Source organism: Triticum urartu, chromosome 7A (genome assembly GCF_056163025.1).
Source record: "Triticum urartu cultivar PI428250 chromosome 7A, HENAU_Tu73, whole genome shotgun sequence".
Classification (NCBI taxonomy): domain Eukaryota; kingdom Viridiplantae; phylum Streptophyta; class Magnoliopsida; order Poales; family Poaceae; genus Triticum; species Triticum urartu.
In genome coordinates this window covers 173,943,404-173,970,160 of record NC_141879.1, presented here as the reverse complement: position 1 = coordinate 173,970,160, position 26,757 = coordinate 173,943,404, and the positions used below count along the sequence as shown (strand labels likewise).

Below are 26,757 nucleotides of genomic sequence, written 5' to 3'. Positions count from 1 at the left end.
GTAAGTATTTCCCTCAGTTTTGAGAATCAAGGTATACATCCAGTAGGAGACCACACGCTTAATCGCCTCGTACCTACACAAACAATCAAGAACCTTACAACCGACGCGATAAAGGGGTTGTCAATCCCTTCTTGGCCACTTGCAAAAGTGAGATCTAATAAAGATAGTAAAGTAAATATTTTTGGTATTTTTGTTGTATAGATTGGAAAGTAAAGATTGTAAAATAAAGTAAGACGGAAATAGTAAAGTATAGGAAAATAATATGATAGAAGATAAACCCGGGGGCCATAGGTTTCACTAGTGGCTTCTCTCAAGATAGCATAATCTACGGTGGGTGAACGAATTACTGTCAAGCAATTGATAGAAAAGCGCATAGTTATGACGATATCTAGGCATGATCATGTATATAGGCATCACGTCCGTGACAAGTAGACCAAAACGATTTTGTATCTACTACTATTACTCCACACATCGACCGCTATCCATCATCCATCTGGAGTATTAAGTTCATAAGAACAGAGTAACGCATTAGGCAAGATGACATGATGTAGAGGGATAAACTCAAGCAATATGATATAAACCCCATCTTTTTATCCTCGATGGCAACAATACAATACGTGCCTTGCTGCCCCTGTTGTCACTGGGAAAGGACACCACAAGACTGAACCCAAAGCTAAGCACTTCTCCCATTGCAAGAAAGATCAATCTAGTAGGCCAAACCAAACTGATAATTCGAAGAGACTTGCAAAGATAATTAAATCATGCATAAAAGAATTCAGAGGAGAATCAAATATTATTCATAGATAATCTGATCATAAACCCACAATTCATCGGATCTCGACAAACACACCGCAAAAAGAATTACATTGAATAGATCTCCAAGAAGATCGAGGAGAACATTGTATTGAGATCCAAAGAGAGAGAAGAAGCCATCTAGCTAATAACTATGGACCCGAAGGTCTGTGGTAAACTACTCACACATCATCGGAGAGGCCTTGGAGTTGATGTAGAAGCCCTCCATGATCGATTCCCCCTCCAGCGGAGCACCGAAAAAGGCCCCAAGATGGGATCTCACGGGTATAGAAGGTTGCGGCGGTGGAAATAGGGTTTCGTGGTGCTCTCGGATGTATAGGAGAAGAAGTATGTCGGTGGAGCAACGAGGAGCCCACAAGGGTGGGGGGCGCGCCTACCCCCCCCCCCCCTGGGCGCGCCCTAGTACCTCGTGGCCGCCTCGTGGCTTTCTTGGCCTCCACTCCAAGTCTCCTGGATCACGTTTGTTCCAAAAATAACTCTCCCAAAAGTTTCATTTCGTTTGGATTCCGTTTGATATTAATTTTCTACGAAACACTGAAATAGGCAAAAAACAGCAATTTGCACTGGGCCTTGGGTTAATAGGTTAGTCCTAAAAATAATATAAAAGTGTATAATAAAGCTCATTAAACATCCAAAATAGATAATATAATAGCATGAAACAATCAAAAATTATAGATACGTTGAGAATAATCATATGCTGAGATCTGGATCGATATAATGCCTTATGATGTATAAGACAAAATATTTTTCTTCTGTTAGCGATGTGATTTCGACCCACAAGACGTAAGAGCGATCATGATGTCCATGGGCCAGGTAGGGCATTGGTGGCCATTGAGGGCGAATGTCGGAATATTCAAATCTAAGCCCAGGCTCAGCTGCTCTTGATATCACATCCGTCAACACGCATGGGGATGTGCTCCTTTAGATGTATTCGCAGCTGTATTCAGACAGTATCGATGTAAAACATAACGTGGGCCTCAGTCGCATTGAAAGCGGTACGCCTTGTCACCTCTCGGCCGGAACAGGCCCTGGCGCACGGCCCGTTTAGTTTTCTGTGCCATCCCGAGCCGTCGGGCTTACACGGAAAGCAGGCATAATAACGGCCACCAACCCAGCCGGCCTTATCCTATGCCACTCCCTCCCGATCTTGCCGCCCTTTTCTTTCGATCCCTCGCCATGTCCGCATCAACACCGTTTCCGTCGGTGCTTGCTGAACAACATCAATTAGCATCTTCTCTGAGAGTTGTTAGTGCATGCTGGGTGCGTTACAAAGCGTGCAATTGCAAATGGCATCGGAAATGTTTGCACAAGTTTGCTTGTAATGGTTTGACCTTACAATTCGAAATTTATAAGTCTCATACTGCTGCTGGAGCAAGTGTCACGTGAGTACAACTCTCCTGCAGCAGGAAAGTTTTCAATCGAAAATGTTTCCTCGCATAAACTCTACTGTTAGATTTTGCTGTACTACAACAACTCTCATACTGCTGTTGAAGTGTCACGTGAGTGCAACCCAAAGAAACTGATTCAGGAATTTGTAGCTCATTAGATAGGGCGTCAGACATGTATTCGGGCCTAGATTTGTGATTACATGAAGTGCTGACTGGTTTGTCTAAATAGCAAGTAGATGAATACAAGGAGAAGCAAACAAATGTGGCGATGTGGCCAAAGAGTTTAGGCTATCGCAAACATTCGTACAGAGTACACTGAAGGATGATTGTAAAACAGTGATTGTTCCTTGCATGAATCTAAAAAACAAGCTACGAAGTGAGCAAAAAGCAATATACTAGGCTCAAATGTTCGATACAACATCTTAAAATGATGGTCAGTGGAGATCGTAGTAATGCCTAAGATGGTACATTAGGTAAGGCGCATGGGACAATCTGCTAGAGGAAGTTCGCTTCCAGGACATGTTTTTAGGCAGAAGAGGGTTTCATACGAAGTAAGAGTCACCAGGTGCTAGGACTGCCCACAATGCCTCGCGTGCCAACGTCGAGGTGTTTCCTTGTAACTTCAGACACTCGTGGAGGGCTTGCCTCTTAAGTTTGTTCATCATATTGTACTGTGTATGAAAAATATTTGCAGACTATAAGGATAATGAAGTTAGAGCTAAGTCGGTGAACACATCTTCACAAAAATAAATTGATAGGATGGTTCACCTTCATCAAGGGAAGTTTCAGTTTTATGCTGTCGTAATGTTGTGCAATGTGCAAGCTGCATGCCCTGGTATCCTCCATGCAGTATATATGTATCACAAAAAAGTTTTTTATTTCGTTTGAAAGTGCACTTCAGATAGTTTTACGTGATCATTCAAAAGACAACAGATATTAACTTCCCAAAAGTGTAGGCAGCAACAGCAGGGCAGTGGGTAGTCCAGTGGCCGTACGTCATGAGTTGGCCATCTGACTTGACCAAGGTTGGAGGTAATTACCATATGCGAAGAAGTGCACACCAGTCAAAGACAGCACTATGTATGTTATCACGTTCCAATGGTGGATCACAGACAGTGAGACACTTACCACACAACACGGATCGAAAACTCCTCTCCTAGTTCTTCCTTTCAGGTCTTGCTCGAACATCACCGCGGCAAATGGATTGACGTGCCTAAACCATTTCCTGGTGAAAAAAGAAAACACATCTCGTCAGTTAAGCTATCCAAAACTTCCATGCACTTAGTCTCACATCAGTTACAAGACTTACTTTGAAAGTTTCCTCAGAACAACCCAGCATGTTGTCGTAGAACCAAAGAACATCCCGAAGCGACGGCTCGTCATGGTTTAGTCAGATGGAATGAGGGAACTTCTCTCCCCACTCACTCTTCACCGCCGGATCACCTGTCGGATTCCTAGCACCACTCGCCTTAGTCTACTCCCTTCCTCTGGAAATGACCCTCTATGAAATTCTGCACTTCTGTACCACCGTGAGCCCCTGTTCCACCACAATCAACACCTGCATTTACCATCATGTCAGTATACCGACAACTGAAGGCCGACAGCACTCATTCTCGAGCCAGAGTTCTGTCTGGTGGTGCACTGCCCAGCCGCAACCTGAAAAGACCATGATTCAATTTCAGTTTCCAAATTCAGTGAACATTCTAGTACCACACAACATCTATTTGCGGAGTTAAAATCATACACCACACAGCTTGACGTTAATATTTCATCAATTGTACATTCAGCCGAGCGTATGCCTCCCAGGTTAAACAGAAGAAACGTAGCATTTGCTCCTTCCAACTGACAAGCAGGGTAATCTCAAAAATCACCTTTTCGTCCACCCAGTGCTTCGGGGTTCTCCCTCCCATTGGATTGTGCAGAAGAAGTCGTAGAAGCGTTGTTTTTGCCAGGAATTCCCCTCCCGGCCTCACGGGGCCGCGGTTACCTTCATGCCACGCGCAGCCTGACCCAACATTGGAATCAGCCGGCATAGCCGGATTGCATCACGGGGCGGCAGCAGCTTGGGGGAGACCGGATCTTGATGTTCCAGGATGTCCGCAAGCTCCTCCCTAGGAGGAAACGTGCGAGTCGAAGCATAGTCACCGCTCACCGGCGGTGGTGGTGAGCTGTGGGCGGTCACCAAAATCGTGGACCGAAAATCCGGGCCCCCAAGGCAAACAAGCAATCGAAAGACGAACACCGGGAAAGGAAAACTCACCGGTCAACGGGATCCGTCGGAACTCCAGCCCGTCGGCCGACATTGCCGCGCCGCCGCAGAAAGCACGGGACCCAGGGTTCTCGTGTCGCCATGGCTCAGGTTTTCGGAACGACCTGGACTACCGTCGTGGACCACAGCTCAGATGACTCCACGCGTTCTGGTCGACGGCTCGTGAACGCCCCCTGTGACGGAGAGACCCCGACGCTACGAAGATGGCCCACTCTTGCGCACTGTTGCGGGCCGTATACCACGAGTATCCTTAGTATTCTTCGGCCCTGCTCGTCAGGCCTATTTTTTACCATCCCAATGCAGCAACCAGCGGCAGAGATTTCGGGAGCATCTAAGCCCGGGCACCAAATCGCCCTGTCCGGCGAATGTCTCACATTCTCTAGCCACCGGGAGTTAATTGCTCAAAACCACCAGATTTATGGCTAGGGTACTCCGAAACTACCGTTTTTATCAAAAATCACAAAAAACTACCAACTCTGTGGCAAGTGAGTAACGCACTGATTCGAAATTGAGTGTGTCTAAAAAAAAACTGACGGGTGGGACCCGTCTGTCCTGGCTGATGTGGCAAAGACTAGTCCTAGTCAATGTTTGACCTGCTGAGGTGGATTGGAGTCCCACCTGTCAGCCACATCTCTTATCTCCACTCTCTCCTCTCCTCCTCCTGGATACAACGGGAGCCCAGCGCCGCCGCACCAGGGCCGGGGCGGAGAGAAACCCCCGCGCGCGCCTACCTCCCCTCCTCCCGCGTCCTGCGTCGGTCGTCGCCGGTGGCGCCACGCCCCTGCCTCCCCCGCGCCTCACCGGAGCCGCGACCTATATCCCCAGGGCCCCTACCTTCCCGCTTCTCCTGGATCCGGCGGAGCCCAGCGCCACCACTTTGAGACGGGGAGCCGCGCTTGTCATCGGGCCTGAGCAAGGAAGCGGGGCCAGCTCCTCCTAGCCTCGACGTCGGCAGAGGGAGCTACGGGCCCAACCCCGCTACGACAGTCACCACCGCTATCCACGCGTCGCCGTCCTTCGTCGCTGATGGCACCACGCCCTGCCTCCCCTGCTTCAGCCGGATCCGGCGAAATCCCAGCACCGGCACGCTGAGGCCGGGCGAACTCCTCCTGGCCTCGACGCCTCGCCCTGCTATTGCAGCCACAGCCGCTGGCCACGGCCAGAGGCGAGCTCCTCCCCCTCATGCCACAGACAACCTCTCCTCTCCCCGTCTTCCTAGCGAGCGCCAAGCTCAGATGCACAAGAGCCACTGGAGCCAGAGGCGGGGAAGGTGTGCTGCTCGCCGTGGCAACACTGGTGGCGGCGGCGCACCAGAAAACCCAAGGCGCATTGGCTCTTCTCCACGAGGGCGTGCTAGTGAGAGGGGACCGGCTCGCCGCGCACAGAGGAGGGGGCGGAGCTCGTCGGGGTAGGGCGGACTGAGGGGCAGCATCGCCGGAGAAGAGCCGGACAGACGGAGTAGGTGGTGTGCGTGCACGCGAGATGCTCGACGAAATGCTAGAGACGGACGAGAGAGAGAGAGACAGAGCGCGTGATAGACTAGTCACTTGTCCACGTGTTTATTCTTTGCCAAGTCAGCCTGACAGGTGGGCCAGGAATGTCAGTTTTCCACTTAGTTGCTGCTAGCAGCTCGTTTAGTTCATTTTGTTATTCACTTGCCACAGAGTTGGTGGTTTTTTATGATTTTTGGCAAAAGCGGTGGTTTCGAAGTACCCTAGCCACAAATCTGGTGGTTTTGAGCAATTAACTCAGCCACCGGAGATAATTAATTTACTATCAGTAAATTAAAATTAAAGACCATCATGGTTGATGATGTAATGAACTTTGTGAAATTAATGATATTTCAAGAAGTTAGCTTCAAACCATTAGTGTGAACTTCAAATGGTTAAGCATGACACTTTGTAGATACTCCCCAAAATAAATTTTGGGGTCCATCTCTCAGCACTAGAGAGTATAATTTGATGAAATCAGTAAATACTCATATTTCTAGTACACTATGTCATAACTTAATAAAATGTATAAGAGAACACATCGTTTAGCAATCATAATGTCAAATATGACAAAATGTGAGCTTAAACAATAATGGTGATAATCTGCAAAGCAGTTGATCTGCACACTACCATTGAATCTTGCCTTCTTATTTGCGAACCCCGTACCTCACTGGGAAGGCGTTGCGCGCTGGGCATCGGCGCGGTCGCGCGTTAAACAACCGTTGGCGGCCTTGCGCCGAGGCTGAGCCGCCTCGTTTCCGACGGAATCGCTCCGCCGGAAGCATGCTGATAACTTGTTGAGAGAGAGATATGTAATCAAGCGAGACCATCCAACAAATGATCGAATCATTCTTTATTGCTGATGAATGAACACTTCTATACAGTGGGAACAGTCGCCTCCAAGGGATGCGAGAGACGTCGTCGTTCCAAGAACCGCCATGACAGTAGGTGAAAGTGTGCAACCGCACATGTGAGAAGGAACAGGGATTATTCCCTAATAACCGCGATGATTATTTATTTTTAACAGCTACAGTATCACTCATTATATACCAGAACACCATAGTGCCCATGACGAGCCGACACCGGTCAAGCAAAGCTGATCACACCGCAACCTGGGTGAAGACAACGGCTGGCTGCACGTCAACAGTCGGCTTGTGCGAAGTCTGCTCGCGCGACTCGGTTTATGATTTCATGAAATTTCCATTGCTGTTATTGAACTACAAAATGCAAGTGGCATATCAATAAAACTAATGACGAGGTAGCATGCCACCCCACATGTTTCACCGAAAACAATGTAATACAGCAATGTGCTCAAGCTGACAATAAGCTGTTCAAGCGGTAGCAGTAGAAACCTAAACAATATTTGTCCAGTAACATCATAATATTCACAACGATTTCACAAGTATGATTCTGCAGCAGCATCTACACGGCGGCATTCCATACGACCAGCATCTACACAGCGGCATTCCATACGAGCAGCTTCTACACGGTGGCATTCCATAAGAGCAGCATCTACACGGTGGCATTCCATACAAGCAGCATCTGCACAAAAAACAAATGTAGAATGTAATTTTACAATTAAGAGAAATGATAGATGATAATGAGGAGTAAACATGAGAAAATTCTTGAAAACAGAAGGCAATGTAACAGATTCCACTCACAACAGAGAATTGAACAGTAATGAAGAGTTAAACATGAGAAAAAAATACAATGAGAACGACATATTTCACCGTTAACATTCTAATTCAGCCTGAACCGTTACTAAACAATATGCATGACACACTATAGTGAAACACAAAAGCCAGGTGACAGAAAGAGGAAAAAGAGTTGTATTAGTTCAAACAGTCAAAAGCAGTTGATGTCAAAAGTTTACCAGCAAGACTTCTGAGCGATATTCTGTAGTAGCATCCTAGAGTAACAGCGTCTACACACAAAGAACCAGATATTAGACAATAATTTTGAAATGAAGAGTAAAGGAGACAAGATAATAACCAAGAGCAAACATGAGAAGATCTAGAAAATAAGTTTCCATGTACTCCCTTAGTCCAGAAATACTTATCAGAGAAATGTATAAAAATGGATGAATCTAGAACTAAAATTCATCTAGATACATCAACTTCTCCAATAATTATTTCCGGCAGTAGGGAGTAATATATTTCACTCCATACAAAGAATTGGAGATCAATGAAGAGGTACAGGATGGAAAATTTAGACAATGAGGGTCGTCGTTAACATCATAATTCAAATGGTACCAAAAGCAGTTAATGTGAAAAGATTACCAGTAACAAAGATACTAACTAGAAATACTTTGGATTATCATTCTTTAACAGCATTCGAGGAAGAGGACCTACAGACAAAGAAACAGATATTAGACAGTAGTTTTGAAATGAAGAGTAAAGGAGCAAAGAGAAAACATAAGAAGATTCTAGAAAATAAGTTTATGTGAAAAGATTACCAGCAACAAATATAGCAACTAGAAAGACTTTGGATTATCATTCTTTAACAGCATTCGAGGAAGAGGACCTACAGACAAAGAAACAGATATTAGATAGTAGTTTTAAAATGAAGAGTAAAGGAGCAAAGAGAAAGCACAAGAAGATTCTAGAAAATAAGTTTATGTGAAAAGATTACCAGTAACAAAGATGGTAACTAGAAATACTTTGGATTATCATTCTTTAACAGCATTCAGGAAGCGAACCTACAGACAAAGAAACAGATATTAGACAGTAGTTTTGAAATGAAGAGTAAAGAAGAGATAATAACAAAGAGCAAACATGAGAAGATTCCAGAAAAAAGGTTCCCATGTACTCCCTCGGTCCAGAAGAAATGGATAAAAATGGATGTATCTATAACTATAATACGTCTAGATACATCCATTTCTCCAAGAAGTATTTCCGGACAGAGGGACTAACATATTTCAGTCCATACAGAGAATTGAAGAGCAAAAAAATTAGACAATGCGAGTCGCAGTATTTTGAAATGAAGAGTAAAGGAGACAAGATAAAAATGAAGAGCAAACATGAGAAGATTCTAGAAATAAAAGCCAACGTAGCATATTTCACTCCAAACAGAGAATTAGACAGAACTGAAGACTTAAACATGAGAAAGTAGTGAACATCATAATACAGCTTGAACATAACAAGATGGTAACAATATGAGGAAGCTACTGAAGCTGTAGCAGTTGAAACACATCAAACCTTACAAGTTCATTTACAAGCAGTTCATGTCAAAAGTTCAATCAAAACAAGCATTAATTACAATAAGATTAGGACTTGGAAGTTTACCATCAATTTAACCTCGGAAGATCATCAAAAACATTGGGACGCGGAGGGCAGTACCACCCCGCCGCCAAGATTTCAGCAATTTTGTCGTCAACACACAGTACAGTCTTAACGAGAATCTTATTGATTTTGTCTGTCTCTTTACCAGAGTAGCCATCAAGATATTTATATAGAGCCCTGAAATATCAAACTAAACCATTAATATAGTGTTAACAAAATTTTCTAGAGAGAGCAGAAGAAACAAGGCACAGATTATAATAATATACACAAAACAACTAAGATCAATGCCTAGCTACTAATTTGTATAATAAATCTTAACTCACAGCTAATTTACAGGACAAGTTAGTTTGTTAAGTGTTAATCATTACTCTAAAACTTCAATGACATTGCGCTATCTACCAATTTATCAAGCAACCATACCTTCCTGCTCCACAAAAGGACATATATAACACCACTCACAATTAGATCAAACAAGTGCAGGTAATAATTGTAAAGGACATTCCAATTTAGGAATATGTAGAAGATTGCATTAGACGGTGAAAACTCTAGAAAATAAAAGCCCATGTACCTTAAGTTAACACTTCATATGTATACAGTGATGCATACAGATTTAACATGAGATCTCTATAACAGACATTACAACAGTTAATTCTTACCTCTGCCGTAATGGCATCATCATATTATACAGAGAAACTATATCCCGTAGCTTATTCACAATGTGAGCCGGCTGAATTAGAAGACCTTCAGGAATTGTGAAGTAAGCGAGCTCCTACAAGCAATACAATTTTCTAGTTATTACTGTTACAATCTAGACCTGCAATAAGAAGATCACTCAAAATGAAATTACCATCTTATTAACACGATGGGAGTTCTCTAGGCGCCTGTAAATTCTCAGTTGTTGATCATAGTTCTTGTTCTTCTTGGAAAGATTCTCGTTTCCAGGCCTCCAATAAGCCCACTGATAATTCAAAGGAGTTGTTCGGTCATGACATATATGTTCATGCAAACCAATAAATTGCAAAGGTTTAGAGAATAGCACCACAAAAAAAACGTGCAGCCCACTAATAATTCAAGGAAGTGGTTCTGCCATGACATTATGTGCATGCAAACCAATAAATTACAAAGGTGTAGAGAATAGCGCCACTAAAAAACGTGCAGCCCACAGCTAAGTAACAAGGAAATCTAGTGCGGTGTCCATGTACAAAATCCAGTGTTCTAAGCAAGCACATGTCAGAAAATTTAACTAGTTCATTAGCGGCATTGCATTGCCCGCTACACAGGCATATATTAAAGTCGAGGTGCTGATAAGAGGTGTACACTGCACAGACATGCATGAACAGATATAACCGTTTAGAGCCGTTTAGAGCAGATCAAATTGGTACAAAACAGGACAGGTCAAACATCTCTAGATCACAAGAGTACGAGGAAGGGTTCGTCATGAGCAGAGAGAAGGGGAGGAGATGGCAGAGGGCGTCACCTGTGGGGGGGTTGGGGTTGGGGACGGGGGCTGCTTCCTGGGGCGGGCCCTGCTGCACGGCGGCGCCCCACCGCCCCCCCTGAGCGCGGCCAGGGCCGCCGCGGCCTGCGCGAGCACCATGGAGAACGGCGGCCATTGATAACCTGCGGGGATGAGGTAAGCTTGGCGAGCAGACGCTGGAAACCCAGGAGGGGAAACAGGATTAGAGTCGAACCAGGAGGTCCAACCGGTGGTGGTGGGCGTCTCCGGCGAGCGATCTGTGGCGGCGGGCGTCTCCGGCGAGCGATCCGTTGCAGATGGGGGAGATGTGGCGGTGGGAGGAGGATAGACAGAGGGGGCACACCGACACCGGTATATATACCGGCGGCGTGGCGGGCCCACATGTCAGCCTGCCTGGTACCGCGGCCGGCGGGAGGAGGCGCGATGGGGGCCGTTGCAGTTGGAGGAGGCGGGCCCACGCGTCATTGAGCGAGGGTTCGAGCGATGTGGGGCCGCCCCCTCCTTGGCCTGGGGGCGCCGCGCCCTTCCTTTGCTGGTGCATCTTGCTGCGCCGATTCGGTTGGTTCATCGTCGGTCCAAGCCTTGGCTTGGCTTGGCTGCTGTGTGTGGAAGGCTCTGCGTAAGGAAGAAGAAAGAAAGAGGAGGGGAGTGAGGCAGTGAGCAAAACAATGATGGCCATTGAGAGGAGGGGTGGGTGGGTGGGTGCACGCATACCTGTGCCCATTGATGGATGCCCATTGAGAGAGAGAGAGACGCCTCGGGGCTGAGGAGCCGTCGCCTCTTTCACCTGCATGCAGCAGTAAAGAAAGATGGGTAAATAAATTATAAAGGAAATGGGATGGGGCACGGGGCCCGGGCCCCGGGGTTCACTTTTTACCGCGCGCGGCCCCGTGGTAAATTTAATGATCCAACGGATACCGAGGGGTCCGCGTGGTCTTCACGCCAAGCCCCATCCCTCTGTACACAGAGAGGAGAGGAGAGGGCACGCGCGAGCAGAGTTCCTGAAAAGCCTACACACGCATAGGGTTACTGCAGCAGCTACGATGGAGCCTAGAGGGCATCCAATGCAGCCCGGATCAAATTGAGTAGAGTATCGTACCATATCACCCAGCCCAAGCTGGGTCATGCAATTCAATCTTCTCAACTTGAAAGATTTGCTCGCTGACTGCACCTTCTTGTGCAAGGCCGTCGCTGATCAATCAAAGCCATTTAAACAATAAATTTTGGTTACTAGTCAGGCAACTAAGAGTACAAGAATAACAACTAAGTACTTAGTTGATGGAGTACAAGCACTTATAGCGTGATACTAGTACAAGAACTAGTACAAACACTAAGAGTAAGAGCGCTGAATTACTGAAACCCTAACAAATGCACTCCATCAACTGGCTGAAGCAAAAACTGAAACAATAATACTCCATGCTATTGCTAGCAGAACAAGCGCTACTCACCAGCTGCTTGGCGTGCAGATGCATATTCAGCTACAGCTCCAGCTCCTTGGCGTGCAGATGCATATCTGGAAATGATCCATCTTCCTGAAACATATAATACTCATCAGAACAACTATCATACTACAACAAGATACTGGGACATGGGGGGACACACTAATTTACCACACCTCAGCTTCAGCAACTGATTCACCATCGTCACTTCGTCAGTGCAGACCATGTTCGACACTAGGACATAAATTCAACAAGTGTAACCACAACTCAAGCAATCCTTCAGGAGGCATGTTCTCATCAGAGTACGCTGACCTGAAAAAAATTACTTACAGTTAGTCCTCTAAGCAAATATGAGCTTGGTGGAGTTAAGATAAATATGCAAGAACTAAATTATGTTCAGCAGCTGTAGCCTCTGTACAATTGTGGATATGCCGGCTACCTACAATTGCATAGCAGCAAGGTAGCAGCAGCAGCACCTTTTGGCATATGTTGCTGAAATATTTTGTGCATCCAGTTAATTCCACCAACAACGGGAACACTGAGCAAGCAATGAATGCCTATCCAGCAGCAGTTTTAGGTACTAATAAGTAACAACAGTGAGCTAAATGAGGTACAAACTGAAACACCAGTGGCAAAACAACCACCTTAGCTAGTACGTGAGCATCAACCACACACGCATCATCATACAAGACCTAATATGATATGAATCAGAAGCAAAGCCTCATACAGGACCTCATCAGGCCACCCTAGCTAGTTTGGTTGCTCTCCTGCAACCCACACATGAAAAACAAAGACCCAATTCAGTTAACAGGAAGCAGCAGAGAGGATATAAAATGTAGAGTAGGAGCATTACCACCATCTCTTTGAGCTTGCTTGGGCCGAAAGATTAGAGGTGCTGGTGCATCTGTTCGGTGGCTGCATCTCAGGTTCTCGAATGCCTCCTCCAGGGGTATGTTCTCCTGCAACATGAAGCAGCACGGACTTCAGGATCACAACAGCAAGGATTGAAGAAAGATCAAACTCATTGTCCATACAGCTAATACTTTTCCTTTTTGGCTTTAGCAGCTCAGTTGCACCACTTGAAACAAGGGTATATATAATTAAAAGTAACTCTCTGCATCTATAGCTACTACACTTGCAGCAGCTCCATTGCACCACAAGTGAAAAATAATATAGCAAGACCATCAAGGAAACCACTAACATTTAATAACAGGCCACAACTTTCGACAAAATGATAAACAGTAGTACACCAACCTGCCAAAGTCAATCTTGAGTTACTACTATATATTCTGTTGCTAGGACAAAAATCAAAACTTCCTAGCACTCACTGGATTCAGATTTGAATATGTTTGCTCGGAGTGTACGATCAGTTTAGGATTAATGATCAAGGAAGTTGGCCTTTTCCAAGACCCAACTTGCTCAGATACCATGGAAGGATGTTTGCTCAGAATATATGATCACGGAAGGGGGCCTTTTTTCAAGAGCTAACCTTACTCAGATACCGACAAAGGTAAGAAAAGTAGTCATATTATGCAACCCATGAACAAAGCAAAGTTACATGGTTTACACTTCAAGCAGGAAAGGATGCACGTGAAAGGTCATTGTGGATCCATGTTCAATTCAGATTTTTGCATGCTTGCTCAGAATATATGATCAGTTTAGGATGTTAATCAAGGAAGGAGGCCTTTTCAAGAGCAACCATACTCAGATACCGTCCTTGTGATTCATCACAGCAAGCATACAAAAATGTATGGAAACTAGTCATACTCATGCTACCCGTGAAACCCAGTGAAGTACATGGTTTACAATTCAAGCAATAAAGGATGATGCAACAGAAGATCAAAAGACATTGTACAAACGATATCAGCATGTTGACGAAACATGCTCCAAGTACAGCCAAACATTAAGGTCTATAAAAGAATACTATATACTGCATTGGATATCGATCTTCCTTTCTCATGTCACATAAGCAAGCATGAGGGAACTCATGGGGTATCCGATTAATAAAATTGTAGAACGAATCTGAGATAGGAATATTTCTCACACATCTTCCAGAAGTTGAGCCATATTAATTAGCTCACCAATGCTACAACTCTGACTTACCACACAGACTATAAATGTCTGTATCAGCAATAATATATCTGAGTTAAAATCATTGGTGCGAACATGGTAGATAAATGTTGCACCGATACTTCCGCAAAAATAAAATAAAATAATGTTGCAATGATACTTAAGGGCAAGTTAACCTTCCCCGCGCAGGCCCTCTCCTGCCGCACCCCTCTCACACCCTCAGGGACAGCCACCTATTAGCGTCAGTTGGGAGTAGAGACAGTTTTCTACTTGTCTCTGTTATCAGTCACACTAACGGGGTAGTTACTGAGAGAAGTAGCATCCATTATTCTACATCTGCCTCTATTAGTTATTGCTTAAAAGTACCCCCTCCGTCCCAAAATATAAGAATGTTTTTGACACTAGTGTAGTGTCAAAAACGTTCTTATATTATGGGACGGAGGGAGTAGTTAGTTGTATATTGCCAAATCAGCGTTTTACTGAGAAAAGGTAAATCCCTGAATTAGGGTAGGGGCGATAACTGTCGACGTATCTGCACCAGAGAAGCGTATAAATCACAAGAACAGATATCAAAGAATGGCAATGGACAACTAAACTACCACTTAGAGGTAGGTGGTACACATTGATCACTGATACTGCTCAATTCCTACAGATCGACAGGAAACTCAGTACTACCAAAACAATCGCTTCTGGTTTGATCGGATTAGGTCTTAGCCCTCCCTACCTAAACAAACCCTAATGGAGGTCCAACTCCTAGAGGAAACTCACCAGCAGCACAATGCACTAGCTGACAGCCATGCAATATGAAACGACTTTGATACACAAGCAATTGACATACCTATCAAGCAGTTGCCAGCGGTTTCTGATATGTTTATCCACATCATCAATCTCCTTTTCCAATTCCCGAAGCGTAGCATCAACCTAAAACAGAGCAAAAATATATGTCAACAAATAACCCATAAATTATTCAATAGCAATGTATGGATGACCAACATCAATGGTAGCTCCACCAAAGAAATCTCTCCAACTAACAGACTTGGGGGAAGGCAAATGTAGGCATAGAGATCAGTGATAAAGCCACAGGCTGTAACTTTGTTAACAAGAGCAACCAAGACCCTTATACTTCTAATGCTGACATGCTATACTTCAATCGTTCTTTTTTTAGGCTAAAGAGAGAATTTGCTGCATTAAGAAAGAATTGTCACAATCATTTTGACATAAAGAACACAAGGAGGAGCTTGTGCCAGTGACCAAGCATAAGTGCCTAGAGCTAACTTGTGAGTAACTCTCAATCGTATACTTGAATGTAAACTACCACAGTACCTTGTAGTATAACTCTTTTGATGCTAGTTCAGCATTTTATTCCAAATGAACACGCAATATAAAGGTGGAAATGCAATCAAGCAGGTGTCAACAGTATATGCAGGCCAGGACCGAGTGAAAGTTAAGACTAATTCAGGATGCAGTTTATGATGAAGAGATCCATTCATACAGTCTAATTTAGGATGCGGTTTATGATGAAGAAATCCATTTGTTCTGTTTAGTATCTCCAACTAACAACGGAATGATACTAAAGTAGGTCTAGTAAACTACTAGGCCAAAAACTGGTACCACGTACTGCCACCGGGTTACAGGAAAAACTGGTATAAGGCCGAATACAAGGCCAATTAACCCATGTACTCACTACAAAGTAGAAACCCATGGGTAACAGTTACCTTGTATCACAACAGCAGGCGATCAAACGATACTTATTTCTACAAATGTTGAGAAAACTATTTAAGATGTTCAATTAAGTACTACTCAGACTCCTCTGTGTCTTCTCTTTCAAGCATGGAGTTATATAGTTTTATCTGCATTCCTCAACACTTAAGTACTACTCAGACTCCACAGTAAAACAGTTCATACATGCAACAAACAAACAAAAAATGCTGTATGGTAATTGTCCCTCTGACCCCACTTCAAAAATTCACATCGTACCTCCTTGTTGACAAGGCTCAGGAACTCTTGATGCTCCTTGCTAACAGACTGCAATGTAAGTAATTATGGCACTATCACTAAGAGTCCGCGAAGTAACGACAGAAAATACAGATGGACTAGGATCATACCGATGCAGATGCCAGCACAGCCAATGCTCGACTGATATTACAGAGCTGCTCCTGGTCAAGTGTGTCATGCCGTTTTGCTTCTATCATTTCTTCTTCCCTAGCAGTAGGGCCAGTCATTTCCTTTAAAGCCAAATCTTCTTCAGCAGCCCCCTGTTCTGTGAGATTTGCTTTTTCTTCCTTCTTTTGTTTTGCCTTCTCTTCTTTCTCTTTCTTCTTCTCTCCTCCTGAATAGTTTCATTCAAAGCATTAAAATAACTGATTACATGTTCAGTAACAGCATTACGCTAAGTTAAAATAAACAGGTAACAGCTGAGTGTTAGAAGCAATACAGCACTATGCCAAAACTAACATACTTGGGTAAGAAACTTATGCTAAAACAATTGGTTAACAGTTCAATGTTAGCAGCACCATGCAGGCTTCCCCACCGCCGTATTACACAAAGCTGGTCGGGCGGTGCTTTAATGCTATAAACTGCTCCATTTTGTTTAATGCTATAATTGGTTAACAGTTCAATGTTAGCAGCACCACGCATATTATTTAACGCTATAAACTCCTCCATTTTGTTTAACATATCTGAATTTTCTATTAGATGAGTTGCTTGAAAACAGGTCATTTGGCTACACTGTCTGAGAAACTAGTGATGATGCTAAATGAGCATAATTATAGACTTATCAGCAGAAATTAAGTGCTTCTCTTAAATCAGTAGAATTTGGATCATCACAATCCTACACAACTAACGTTAGATCAGCATATAAACAGGCTCTCAAAACCTTTGGTTCATCCAGACATTCTCACACCTATGTATAAAAAAAACAATACAATCTACGTATGTGTTACACACCTTGATAAGTTCTTCCTGCATCTCAAGGAATTTCAGTTTTCTCCTCCTCTCAGAAACCGAATCTTCAGATGGCAATACTGTCCCAATTGTATCCACAACTTCATCTGGCAAAGAAGACACTGTTGCTACAACAGCATCCATGGGTTTCATTCTCCCAGCCAGGGTAAAAGCTCTGACAGCATTAGCAAAGATGAGTAAGCACGCAAGCCCAAACAGATCTGTTCTAGCCAATAGCCAGTGGGAAATACATTAACCAAATTTACCTTGAAAGTATGAGAAGAGAAGATGGCACAACAGCATGATTAAGCGATGGATCCAACCAGTCTCGTAGCTGGGCAGAAAATAAAATTGCAAGGAATTAATACCAAAGTTTAATATCCATTTACAAGGTAGCAGTTTAAAAAATTGAACACAAAGTTGTGGTGAAAGGCAGTGCAATCCAACTTCAGATATGCTTAATTTCTAAGTGGAAGCTGAGGCAATGGATGCTGTTTTCCTTCAACAGTGCGTCAGGATAAAATGTAAAATGAACCGGCTGATGAATTCATATCTGTATATGTCTGCTCAGAATAATATATGATCAGTTTAAAGTGTACAATCAAGGAAGGAGTCCTCTTCAAGAGGCAACTTACTCAGATACCGGCCTTGTGATTCATCACAGCACTGCATACAGAAGGTCGCCGGAGTAGAGCCGCCAGATCTGGACCGGCCTGACGCCGTTGGCCTTCGGGGTAGCCAGCTGAAACGGGAGATCAGGTCGACCGGCTGGAGAGGGACGAAAGATCCCGTTTTTTGAGCCGCTGTTGGCGCCGGCGCCGGCCCGGGGGAGGGGGAAAATCTGGATCCGCGGTTTGGGGACGGGAAGGGGCCATAGGTGGAAGCGGAGGCGGGTAGGCAGGGAAGTGGGGAAGGGCATGCGGCGGGGAGGAAGGCCGGAGACGCCGGGTCGCCGGCGCCGAGGGGGGAAAGTTTGGATCCTCGACTCGGGGGTGGCAAGGCAAAGTCTCCAGGGCATGAGAAAGCGGTGGCGGGGGGCGAGGAGGTGGGAGGGGATAGGTGTGGCGGCGAGGAAGGAGCCGCCGGGGCGCCGGCGACGGCGGGGACGGGGGAGAGGCACGGGACGGGAGATCGCATCTGGGGCGTGCGATGGAAGAGGGAACGGTTGGTTCGTGGTCGCCTGGTGCTCTTTGGATGCGAGCTTTTTTTTTTAGAAATCTTTGGATGCGAGCTATGACCGGTTGCTGGGGTTGGGCGGCCGAAGCACGACGGCCCTTGTCGACCTGGCCCAACCCGGCCCGAACCCAATCACTAGTTCTCACCAATCCCGATGCAATGAGAGTACTAGTAGACTGCCCGTGCGTTGCCACGGGCCAACGAATAAATTTGTAAACAATGCTCAAGTTATCCTCCCCAAACGAACACATTGCACGCAATGTTCAACCAAAACACAAATGCAAGTATCTTCTCTCTGTTCCAACAAATGCCATGCACCCCATCTAGCCTCTCTTTTCTGTTGAACTTCTCCCTAGCACTCTATGTCCATACATCAACCATACTCTCAATTTACTGCCCCTCGATTCTTTATGTGGCTTCTATGTCATTGTTTTGTTGTCTCGCTCTACTACATATGTTAAAAATATGGCATATACAAGGCTCCTTACCTTAGTAGAAATAGTAAGAAAATGTGGCATATGAACATGAAAACATTCTTTCCACCACGAGTTCATTCACAAACTAATAATGTTTTGTTTATCTCTGGGCTCTGCTTCCATCTCCGCCTAAGATGCATATCTCCGTCACTTTATCTCACTAATACATTTTTTCCTACGGACCTCAAACATACATACAAGAATCACACTACAAGGTTGTGTCATTGTCATTCCATCTCTTCTTTCACTTCGACACTTTTGGTCATTGCAACACCAGCGTGCGCCGTCTTCACACTACTCCAAATCTGCCCATATTTTCATCCGGCTCCAAATACGCCCATTTTTTCTCTAAGTCAGTCATGTCGTATGAAATTTGTACTTTCAGCCTCATAGTTTCATTGTTTGGAATGAGGAGGGATTTCATAGTTCACTTCTCTGAAAGAGAACACAACACATATTGATACAGATTAGTGATGAACAAAAAATTGCTTCCATAGATGTAAATTACTTCTGTACAAAAATATATTTTGTTTCAAATGTTGACACTCCTTGCTTTTTTTTTATAGAAAGACACTCCTTGCTTTTGGAAGGTTTTTTCACTTCCTTTTTTTGGATGGTCGTCTACATTTATTAGTTCTCGACTTGAACATGAATTGACTGGTGTTTTGAAATTTTAATGATTTACCGTGAAGTTGTGATGCTGCGGCCGTCACGCGTGACGGTATGGGGTGTTTGTGGCGGTGGTGGGCTCTGAGTGACTTGATGATGGTGTCGCGGCAAGAGGACTGAGCAAACAGAGACCTGCACGTGCAGCGGCGTGGGAACTGAAGCCATAAAAGAATTTGTAAACTGCAGTAAGTAGAGTAGTAGACAAATTACCATCGGTCTTGTTATGCAAGCATGAGATGATGGATTTTGCATAGATCGTGCGTTGTCTGAAGCTAACTCTTCAAATATAAACTATATACTTGCACATGAACCTGCTTGTTCTGGTCCTCAGGTTAATAGAAATCTAAGAAGTGGTCAGCGGCAATCGACAATTCTGAGCGAATAACCTACAGTTGCTTTTAGGTGGACATCAGAATTTTAACATTGATGATTTGGTCCATACGAGTAAAAATAGGTGGTAGTGTATCACGTTCATACCTTGATGCTCTCGTAACTAAGATACATAGATAGGTAAGTCTGTATGGCGTACCTCAAGCCTGTATCACATTCGGACCTCCATGGACGACCTCGAGGGATGGCGGCCCACCGGTGCGGCTGCGGATCTGGGCGCTGCCTCCCCTTGCCGCCGGATCCCTTCCATTCCCTTCCCTCCCTTGGGAGAGGGAGAGAAGGTGAGGGGGAGGAGGAGGCCGCCGGCGGTGTCGCCATGGCTGGGCAGGGCTCCTCGCGCCTGCCTGCTAGGTCGTTGTGGCATCGGGTGGGCTAGGGTTTCGCCCGAGCTGCTAGAGGGACGGGTTGACGGAGAGGGCGGGGTAGAGGGAGGTCGCTGGCGTGGATGGGGAGAGGAGGCCGCCGGCGAGGCATGTCACCGGGGAAGATGGGATCGGCGGCGGCGGCGGCGTTCAGTCCCTAGGAAACAGATCGAGAGAGGAGTCATGGAGGCCTCATTCCTCTGATTTCGTTTTGTGGGACAGGGCTCAGTTGGTTTTGGTTGGTTTTTTTGGAACTGTGGGGTGGGAGGGAGAACGAAAAAAACATGGTAGATAGGACGAAAATTAACCGACGAAGACTACCAACTGAGACATTAACAAAGGCCTTTTAATTTTTCGGTTATGCATTTTTGCATTTGTGCTCAAAATCAATGTCTTCTCATGCTAGACCCTGTATTATATTTCCCCTTGTCGTTTCCAGGTTCACACAAAACTCTTCACAAAAATAGGTAAAGATATCCATCTGTTGAACCAACATCACCTTGATTCAGAAGAGATCAATTGTCTCCTTACGGACGAGTCATTTTTTCTCCCCATCAGAAGTGTGCTTCATTTCACTCATACCACCACTTCCGGTACTGTGCACCAACTTGCATAAACTTCCAGTACTGAAATAGTACTATTCAGCTATCTTACCATGCGACTTCAATAATCAGTAACAATTTCCAATCGAAGTTCCCAGTTTAAAAAGTAGAGTGGTCTACTTCATCATGCTCTCGCTGGGTGGATTTCGTCTTCCATTATATAAACTTTATTTATCATGCACTCTTTCTGATAGATTTGGTTGCATAAGTCTAAAATAGCATCAGATTAAATCAAACAGCATTATACATAACAAGCTGCAGTTCTACACAATCTGCTTACCTCTATAGGTGCGCGATATCCCGGACGTCATACTGGCCACCCTTAGATGGAGCCACCTCGTCATCGACCGCTCCTGCATCCCTCACCCTGTCAAATCCAGTTGCGGCATACTCGGAACCGCTCCTGCATCCCTCACCCTGTCAAATCCAGTTGCGGCATACTCGGAATTCAAGAACGCCCGCACGGCGTTAGTGAAATAGATTAGTAGATTCTCGCCAAACGTAGCGCCTTCCAGTAGTCCCTGTGGTCATTACGAAGGATCAACGTCCCTGCCCCTATTCCACTTTCAATATGATGCATCCAAATTATGTTTATAATAATTCCTCGCAGGTTTCAGTTGCATAATCAACAATTTGATTAGGCGAACCAATTAATGAACCAGAGAAGGATTTTTATTGTTACCTTTGGCTTTAAGTCATATATGTTTCTGCGGTGCTGTTTTTTCTTTAGGCAGCTTCCAAAACAAGTGATAATGTTTTTTTTGGGGCCTGCTTCGGAAATGGGTTTGGCCATCTGTTCGACAGGTTTTACATCCAACCATAGGAGTGTATTCACCATCTCCATTGGCATGAACGTAACTTATGAATCAGACAAGATAGAAAACAAACTTTAATGGTAAAGATAAAACGAAGGAAAAAACAATCCAAGTAATTAGATTAGTATAAAGAAATACATTCGAGTTATTTCATCAATTCAATAAGCACATTAGTAGGACATTATAATCATGGTCGCTTTCTTTTTTATGCTATAGATACACATACAGGAAATTTTGCAACAATAAACAACAAGATGATTTTTAGCTCACCTTCTCGTTCTATGGTCGCTTTATCGTGAGATCATCGAAAGTGAAATTAGCCTACAAAAATGACATTACATGTTGAACACACGACAAAAACACAAGTTGAACACATCGGCTTTTGAGATCCTTGGCAGATGCCATTAGGTTGAGAAATATGATGTTATGAACAAGGCATGAAGTGAATTGTGTGTTGGCCCACATTTGCAGGAGTAAGCTGGCTCAAGGATGAGTTTTTGCCTTTAGTAAACAGGGAGTTGTTCATGTAGAAGCTGTAGGAATAAACTTTAGCATTAGTTACTGAATAGCAAACAAAATTGTGTAATGTACTGCAAACTTTCGCGCGCCGCCTCGCTGCCACACCTTCCCCTCGACCTCCGCCCACTGCTGTTGCTGGCCGCCGCCTGGCCATCCCTCTAAGCCCCGCCGCACCAATGGAGAACTTGAAAAACAATTTCCCATTAAGACATGAAATGCCTCAGAAATGATTAAAAGACATGCTACCCATCTTTATAGCAAGTTTTCACCTAGACCATCATTTTAAGTTTTTAACATGGTCACACTAAGTATTTTGTTCATCTGACACCATTATGGTAATCACCATGCAAATTATCTCTAACAAAATAAGATGAGCTGCTACATGCACTTGCATGCGACCCATCATGATATTAACATGACTTTTCACATGGCATATGATGCCTGATATATATTAAACATTAGAATGCCACCAGCATACTAAATTCCAGAAGTTACATACAGCTGATTTCTCTTTTTTTTTCTCAAGATAACATTCTTCTAAAGATCCAAGAAAAGTACACAACTATCAAGAACCATGATCAATGTATGATCTCACACAGTGCTTACCTAGGAAATGCAAAGGTCAGATAGCAAAGAAACAGAAATTAAGAGTCTTAGGCTGGTATCATGAACTATTTTCACTTATATCAAGACATCAAACATATATGTATGTATATGATTTCCATTTAGGAAGGACATTGAGAACCCAGGCACCCGCCCATTTGCTGCCAAAATATATGCATGGCACATACCAAAACTCAGGTGCCGAAATATGATGGTGTAACAGCTGACCAAATCTTGGTAATCTTAATACCTTCAGGAAAAAACCATCTATTGGGTTTCCTCGAGGACCCCTAGCAACATCTGTAGCCATCTATTGAGTTTCCTCGAGGACCCCTAGCAAGAATCAGTGCATGATTGTTGGCCACTAAGAAATTAGGTACGCAACATTCAAGTAGAGACTGAAAAGTATCAAAACACCCAGCAGAAGACATGCAACCTTCACCTGCGAGGGCACCTTGCGTGCTAGCTAGACTTACTTCAGAAAAGGTAATGGTTTCAAGAATCGAGTGAATGAATCGTCCAAGGCTGAGAGCATTCTTTTTGCTGCGGCATCTGAAATAAAATGTGGGACAAGAAAATTTGATAAGATGGCATAAGAACTGTAAAAACACGACATCTCTCAGTTCTGTACGGATTGATGCTTTATACTATATCTAAGTGGTTCATTGTGTTTCTAACAGAATTCAGATTCAACCAAAGCAAATACAATACATATAACTGCATTTGATCCAATTATCAAATTCAATCGTATTTTCTAAAATATGAAGACTTGCAAAAGTGTGAGCCGTTGAGGCAGCTGATAAACTATATGATTCGTTATTGGAAAATTTTAGTGAGTTCTTGTATGAATCACTGTGATTCTACCTACCTTTCTATTAGTAATGTAATTTCCACGATCCGTTGAACTCACACCTCATGTAGACATTAGGGTCGAGGAACGTGTAGAAACGAAATCCCACAACAACAATACAATCATGTGCCTTTTTAATTCCTACAACAACTATCCAATTTGCAAGAGAATAGTTTCTCCTCGGCACACAACTCCTGCATAATAAGAGAAACATATTTATCAATCTTGAAGTCGATGACCCGCAGCAAATTAGTGGCAGCAGTGTCAATGAGCTTCGGTCAAGGAATATATTTCTATATACTTGAAGCAAAGAAAATAGATAAATTCAGTATAAGGAGTTTACCTATCACCTCATTAATTCCTCAACTTCTTTGGCGCTAAATGCACATGTTTTAGCCAACAAGTGTTGTGAGGTGAATGTGTTGAGATCAACAAGTTTTAGTGCCATAGATAACCGTTAATGGCCAACAGTCTGGTGCAAAAACAACCAACAAAATTTTCAGATCATACTTTTATATAGAAATTACTAAGTGGACTATTACTATGTACTACAGTGTATTGTGAACAAGTGTTCAGATCATTTTACCTTTAAGGCTGATGTAATCTGCTCTAATCTGTTGTACACTCTGATAGTTTTGAATATACTTCAGGTAAGCGTAAGCCCGCCGTAGTTCTCTATCAAGCAAAAAACAGTGTATTGGCAATGGAATATTAAGAAAACTGTAAAGTAAAACACGCGACACTGAAGAAATCAATCTTTAAGAAAAAATAGTACCTTAGTCAACACAGCTATCACTAAAAGTAGTTCCCAAGTATAAGTGATGGCCAAACCTCATTTATTTCCAACGGGCCATCGTATTGACAAGTAGCGGAAATATAAATCAAGTCGCTGCTGACTCTGTATGGAGAAAATATCAGATATAGCCTGCACATATGGATTTGGAGTGTCCCATATTAAGTGCAAGTGCCATTTTCTGAAGGACACTTTGCAGAATAGAAGATTTCAATACTATGGGAATATTGTATTGCATAACTGGCCATTTAATTATTCGGAAATCCATAATTCTAGAAGCACAACAGATCAACATTTCGTATGAGGATTTGACATGTATAGTCTTCACACCCTTTCCCTGAGTACAGATGACACCAAAACCTCCGTTACTTGTTAAGCACCTCAAAGGAGTTGACTGAACCTGCAAACGAAATAGTATTAATCATGTATGAATTTTACAGTATACTTCTATATTACCACAGGGAGGTAAAAGTGCAGTTTTTTATTTAGTTATGTACAAATTTAGCAAAGCTTACAACTGATCCAGTTCAATCAAGTTGCCATTTGCAACTAAAGTATAGAGGCTATAGAAAATACATCTGTAGCATGTAATTCTCAGGAAGTGCTTAAAGATGCAATATCAAAATTTAATCTAATGAGTGTGCTGATCTTTGAACATGAAAAGGACAAGAATAGAAGGCCATGACATGCATATTTGTCTACATGAAACTGCTATTGCATAGATATATATGAAACAACAACTTCATACCAATGAACTAAAAGAGAAATCTCTTCAAATAGGCTGTGGACAACGTGAGTAAATATAGTCCATTATATCTACTAAAATCCCAATGGAGGGAATGTCTGGTGAGCTTGCTGACAGATATAGGCAACATGAATAAATATGGTCCATTGTATCTAGGATCCTAAATCTTTTTTTAGTTGGCCAACACAAACAATATGAAAAATCAACAGAAAAAATGCAAATAGAAAAAAAAGGTGCAAACCTTACACGGTGAATGGATTGTGTACCCAGCGACCCAGCCACAAACATCGACGCAGATGAACCTCGTCCAAAGTCTTGTACATTGTTCTAAAAAAGTCTTGTACATTATCCGACAGTACCATCATGATTGGAACACCCATGCATCAATGAAACGCCAGCCGGCGAGCCTCCTATCCCCCGCTGAGTCGACTGCATCATCACCATGATCCAGCATGGAACCGCTGTGCCCGTTGCATTCATTATACCCGTAGCCACGCACGGGATCTTAACAGATGTATGTACCATGGTTAATGGCTGTATCAACATGCAAATTCACATAATGAAGGCGGATGGAAACATGTGTCTGCGTGCAAGTACCTAGCGCCGCTCTGACTGGGATTAATGGTTGTATCAACATGCAAATTCACATACCTAGCTCTCTCTGACTGGGGTTTGAACCGCCTTGCCCTGGGGACTGGGGTACGATCCGCCCTGGCCTGGGGATTGGCGCAGACCTCCAGGTCCGGAATGAAGGTGGCGGCGACACCTCTCGGACCTCGACGGCGGCGACTACGGACCTCGGCGGCGGGGATTGTGGACCACGACGGCGGCGACCTAGAGCACCGCAATGAAGGCGTCGGTGGCTCCCGTAGGGCCTCAGCGGCGTCGAAGAGATCCGCAATGGCGGCTGGGGCGTGGTTCCCCTCAACACAGCGAATAGATCGAGGGGAGCATTATTCCCATCGGCGTTTGAGGCGGGCTCGTTCGTCCGATGGAGGGCGGCGGCTTCGATGTGCGGGGCGACGGCGAAGGGATGGATCGGCGGCGGAGGGATGGAACGGCGGGCGGCGAAGGGATGAACTGGCGGTGGCGAAGGGATGGATCTGGGGCGAGGGGATGGAGGGTGGCGTCTCACGACCTGCTGTGCGAGTCGTGGGGCGCTCGAGGGCAGGAGGGCTCACTCGTACGCACAATCGATCCTGTGGCCGGGACCTCGTTCCTCTGATTTCGTTTCGTGGGACGGGGCTCAGTTGGTTTTGATTGGTTTTTTTGGAACCGTGAGGTGGGATCGAGGATGAAAAAAACCCGTCTTTAATAAAACAAAAATTGACCGATGGAGACTACCAACTGCTTCATTAGGAGTAGAGATGAGGGTTAGGGGTGAATTCGAAACAATGTGTTATGGACAAATATAGGTCCCGTTCGGTGTGCAGGAATTTTCATGGGTCTGATTTCCTTGGAGAAAATAACCTGTGATGCATTCGGTTCAAAGAAACGTCATCACTCATTCTACAGAAAAGTTCACATATCCTATACACTTTTTACTACAGGAACAAAAAAAAAAGCTACTCTAACCCAATGTTTGGG

At 44.1% G+C, this 26,757-nt stretch overlaps 2 protein-coding genes, 1 long non-coding RNA gene, 1 other non-coding gene and 1 pseudogene across 54 annotated transcripts; all 5 read right to left on the bottom strand.

Annotated features, from left to right (window-relative positions):
• Positions 1 to 837: 837 nt before the first annotated feature.
• On the bottom strand, positions 838 to 5,955 carry LOC125521318 (uncharacterized). 4 transcript variants are annotated; one of them, XR_007289205.2, is made up of 5 exons: positions 4,073 to 5,955; positions 3,511 to 3,857; positions 3,330 to 3,426; positions 2,970 to 3,216; positions 838 to 2,872 (listed from the first exon to the last, which is right to left on the bottom strand). It is a non-coding gene; the product is annotated as an uncharacterized LOC125521318 (long non-coding RNA). The 4 variants fall into 4 exon arrangements; XR_007289206.2 differs by having other exon boundaries at positions 2,970 to 3,212; XR_007289203.2 differs by having other exon boundaries at positions 2,970 to 3,426.
• Positions 5,956 to 7,202: 1,247 nt separating this feature from the next.
• Positions 7,203 to 18,359, bottom strand: LOC125521296 (uncharacterized). 7 transcript variants are annotated; one of them, XM_087537411.1, is made up of 23 exons: positions 17,806 to 18,359; positions 17,437 to 17,504; positions 17,174 to 17,345; positions 16,333 to 16,556; positions 16,205 to 16,252; positions 15,066 to 15,148; positions 13,011 to 13,116; positions 12,802 to 12,924; positions 12,601 to 12,714; positions 12,329 to 12,469; positions 12,167 to 12,250; positions 11,818 to 11,909; positions 11,433 to 11,505; positions 10,933 to 11,333; positions 10,719 to 10,861; positions 10,089 to 10,199; positions 9,898 to 10,010; positions 9,245 to 9,418; positions 8,592 to 8,658; positions 8,416 to 8,483; positions 8,240 to 8,307; positions 7,834 to 7,884; positions 7,203 to 7,502 (listed from the first exon to the last, which is right to left on the bottom strand). In XM_087537411.1, exons 10-16 carry the CDS (start codon positions 12,381 to 12,383, stop codon positions 10,133 to 10,135), a joined length of 915 nt encoding a protein of 304 aa, XP_087393537.1. In that variant the 5' UTR covers positions 12,384 to 12,469; positions 12,601 to 12,714; positions 12,802 to 12,924; positions 13,011 to 13,116; positions 15,066 to 15,148; positions 16,205 to 16,252; positions 16,333 to 16,556; positions 17,174 to 17,345; positions 17,437 to 17,504; positions 17,806 to 18,359; the 3' UTR covers positions 7,203 to 7,502; positions 7,834 to 7,884; positions 8,240 to 8,307; positions 8,416 to 8,483; positions 8,592 to 8,658; positions 9,245 to 9,418; positions 9,898 to 10,010; positions 10,089 to 10,132. The 7 variants fall into 7 exon arrangements, with proteins under 7 accessions (XP_087393537.1, XP_087393538.1, XP_087393536.1 ...); XM_087537412.1 differs by having other exon boundaries at positions 12,601 to 12,649; XM_087537410.1 differs by lacking the exon at positions 12,601 to 12,714.
• LOC125526098 (small nucleolar RNA Z118/Z121/Z120) lies at positions 13,791 to 13,896 on the bottom strand. Its single transcript, XR_007291561.1, has one exon. It is a non-coding gene; the product is annotated as a small nucleolar RNA Z118/Z121/Z120 (small nucleolar RNA).
• LOC125526099 (small nucleolar RNA Z118/Z121/Z120) lies at positions 17,731 to 17,845 on the bottom strand (annotated as a pseudogene).
• A 506-nt stretch (positions 18,360 to 18,865) lies between the features above and the next one.
• On the bottom strand, positions 18,866 to 26,401 carry LOC125521297 (uncharacterized). Of its 42 annotated transcripts, none has more exons than XR_015612024.1 (10): positions 25,822 to 26,401; positions 25,412 to 25,704; positions 24,408 to 24,825; positions 24,219 to 24,307; positions 23,976 to 24,104; positions 23,651 to 23,826; positions 22,971 to 23,334; positions 22,285 to 22,363; positions 19,508 to 22,193; positions 18,866 to 19,257 (listed from the first exon to the last, which is right to left on the bottom strand). XR_015612024.1 is itself a non-coding variant. In XM_087537426.1 (10 exons), the coding sequence occupies exons 5-9, from the start codon at positions 24,078 to 24,080 to the stop codon at positions 22,183 to 22,185; spliced, it is 396 nt and encodes a 131-aa protein (XP_087393552.1). In that variant the 5' UTR covers positions 24,081 to 24,104; positions 24,219 to 24,307; positions 24,408 to 24,825; positions 25,412 to 25,704; positions 25,822 to 26,401; the 3' UTR covers positions 18,866 to 19,257; positions 19,508 to 22,182. The 42 variants fall into 42 exon arrangements, 12 of the variants coding, with proteins under 12 accessions (XP_087393552.1, XP_087393544.1, XP_087393545.1 ...); XR_007289183.2 differs by having other exon boundaries at positions 23,033 to 23,334; XR_007289186.2 differs by having other exon boundaries at positions 19,508 to 22,363; positions 23,033 to 23,115; positions 23,219 to 23,334.
• Between the last annotated feature and the right edge of the window lie 356 nt (positions 26,402 to 26,757).

Coding starts and splice junctions, on each gene's coding strand:
- LOC125521296 (XM_087537411.1), bottom strand. CDS start 12,383: ATGGTCTGCACTGACGAAGTGACGATGGTGAATCAGTTGCTGAAGCTG. Junction 11,910..12,166: donor ATCTGCACGCCAAGCAGCTG/GTGAGTAGCGCT, acceptor TTGATTGATCAG/CGACGGCCTTGCACAAGAAG. Junction 10,200..10,718: donor CAACCCCAACCCCCCCACAG/GTGACGCCCTCT, acceptor TTGAATTATCAG/TGGGCTTATTGGAGGCCTGG.
- LOC125521297 (XM_087537417.1), bottom strand. CDS start 24,080: ATGGCACTAAAACTTGTTGATCTCAACACATTCACCTCACAACACTTG. Junction 23,827..23,982: donor GAAGTTGAGGAATTAATGAG/GTGATAGGTAAA, acceptor CTTATTATGCAG/GAGTTGTGTGCCGAGGAGAA. Junction 21,367..23,258: donor AAACCATTACCTTTTCTGAA/GTAAGTCTAGCT, acceptor TAATGACCACAG/GGACTACTGGAAGGCGCTAC.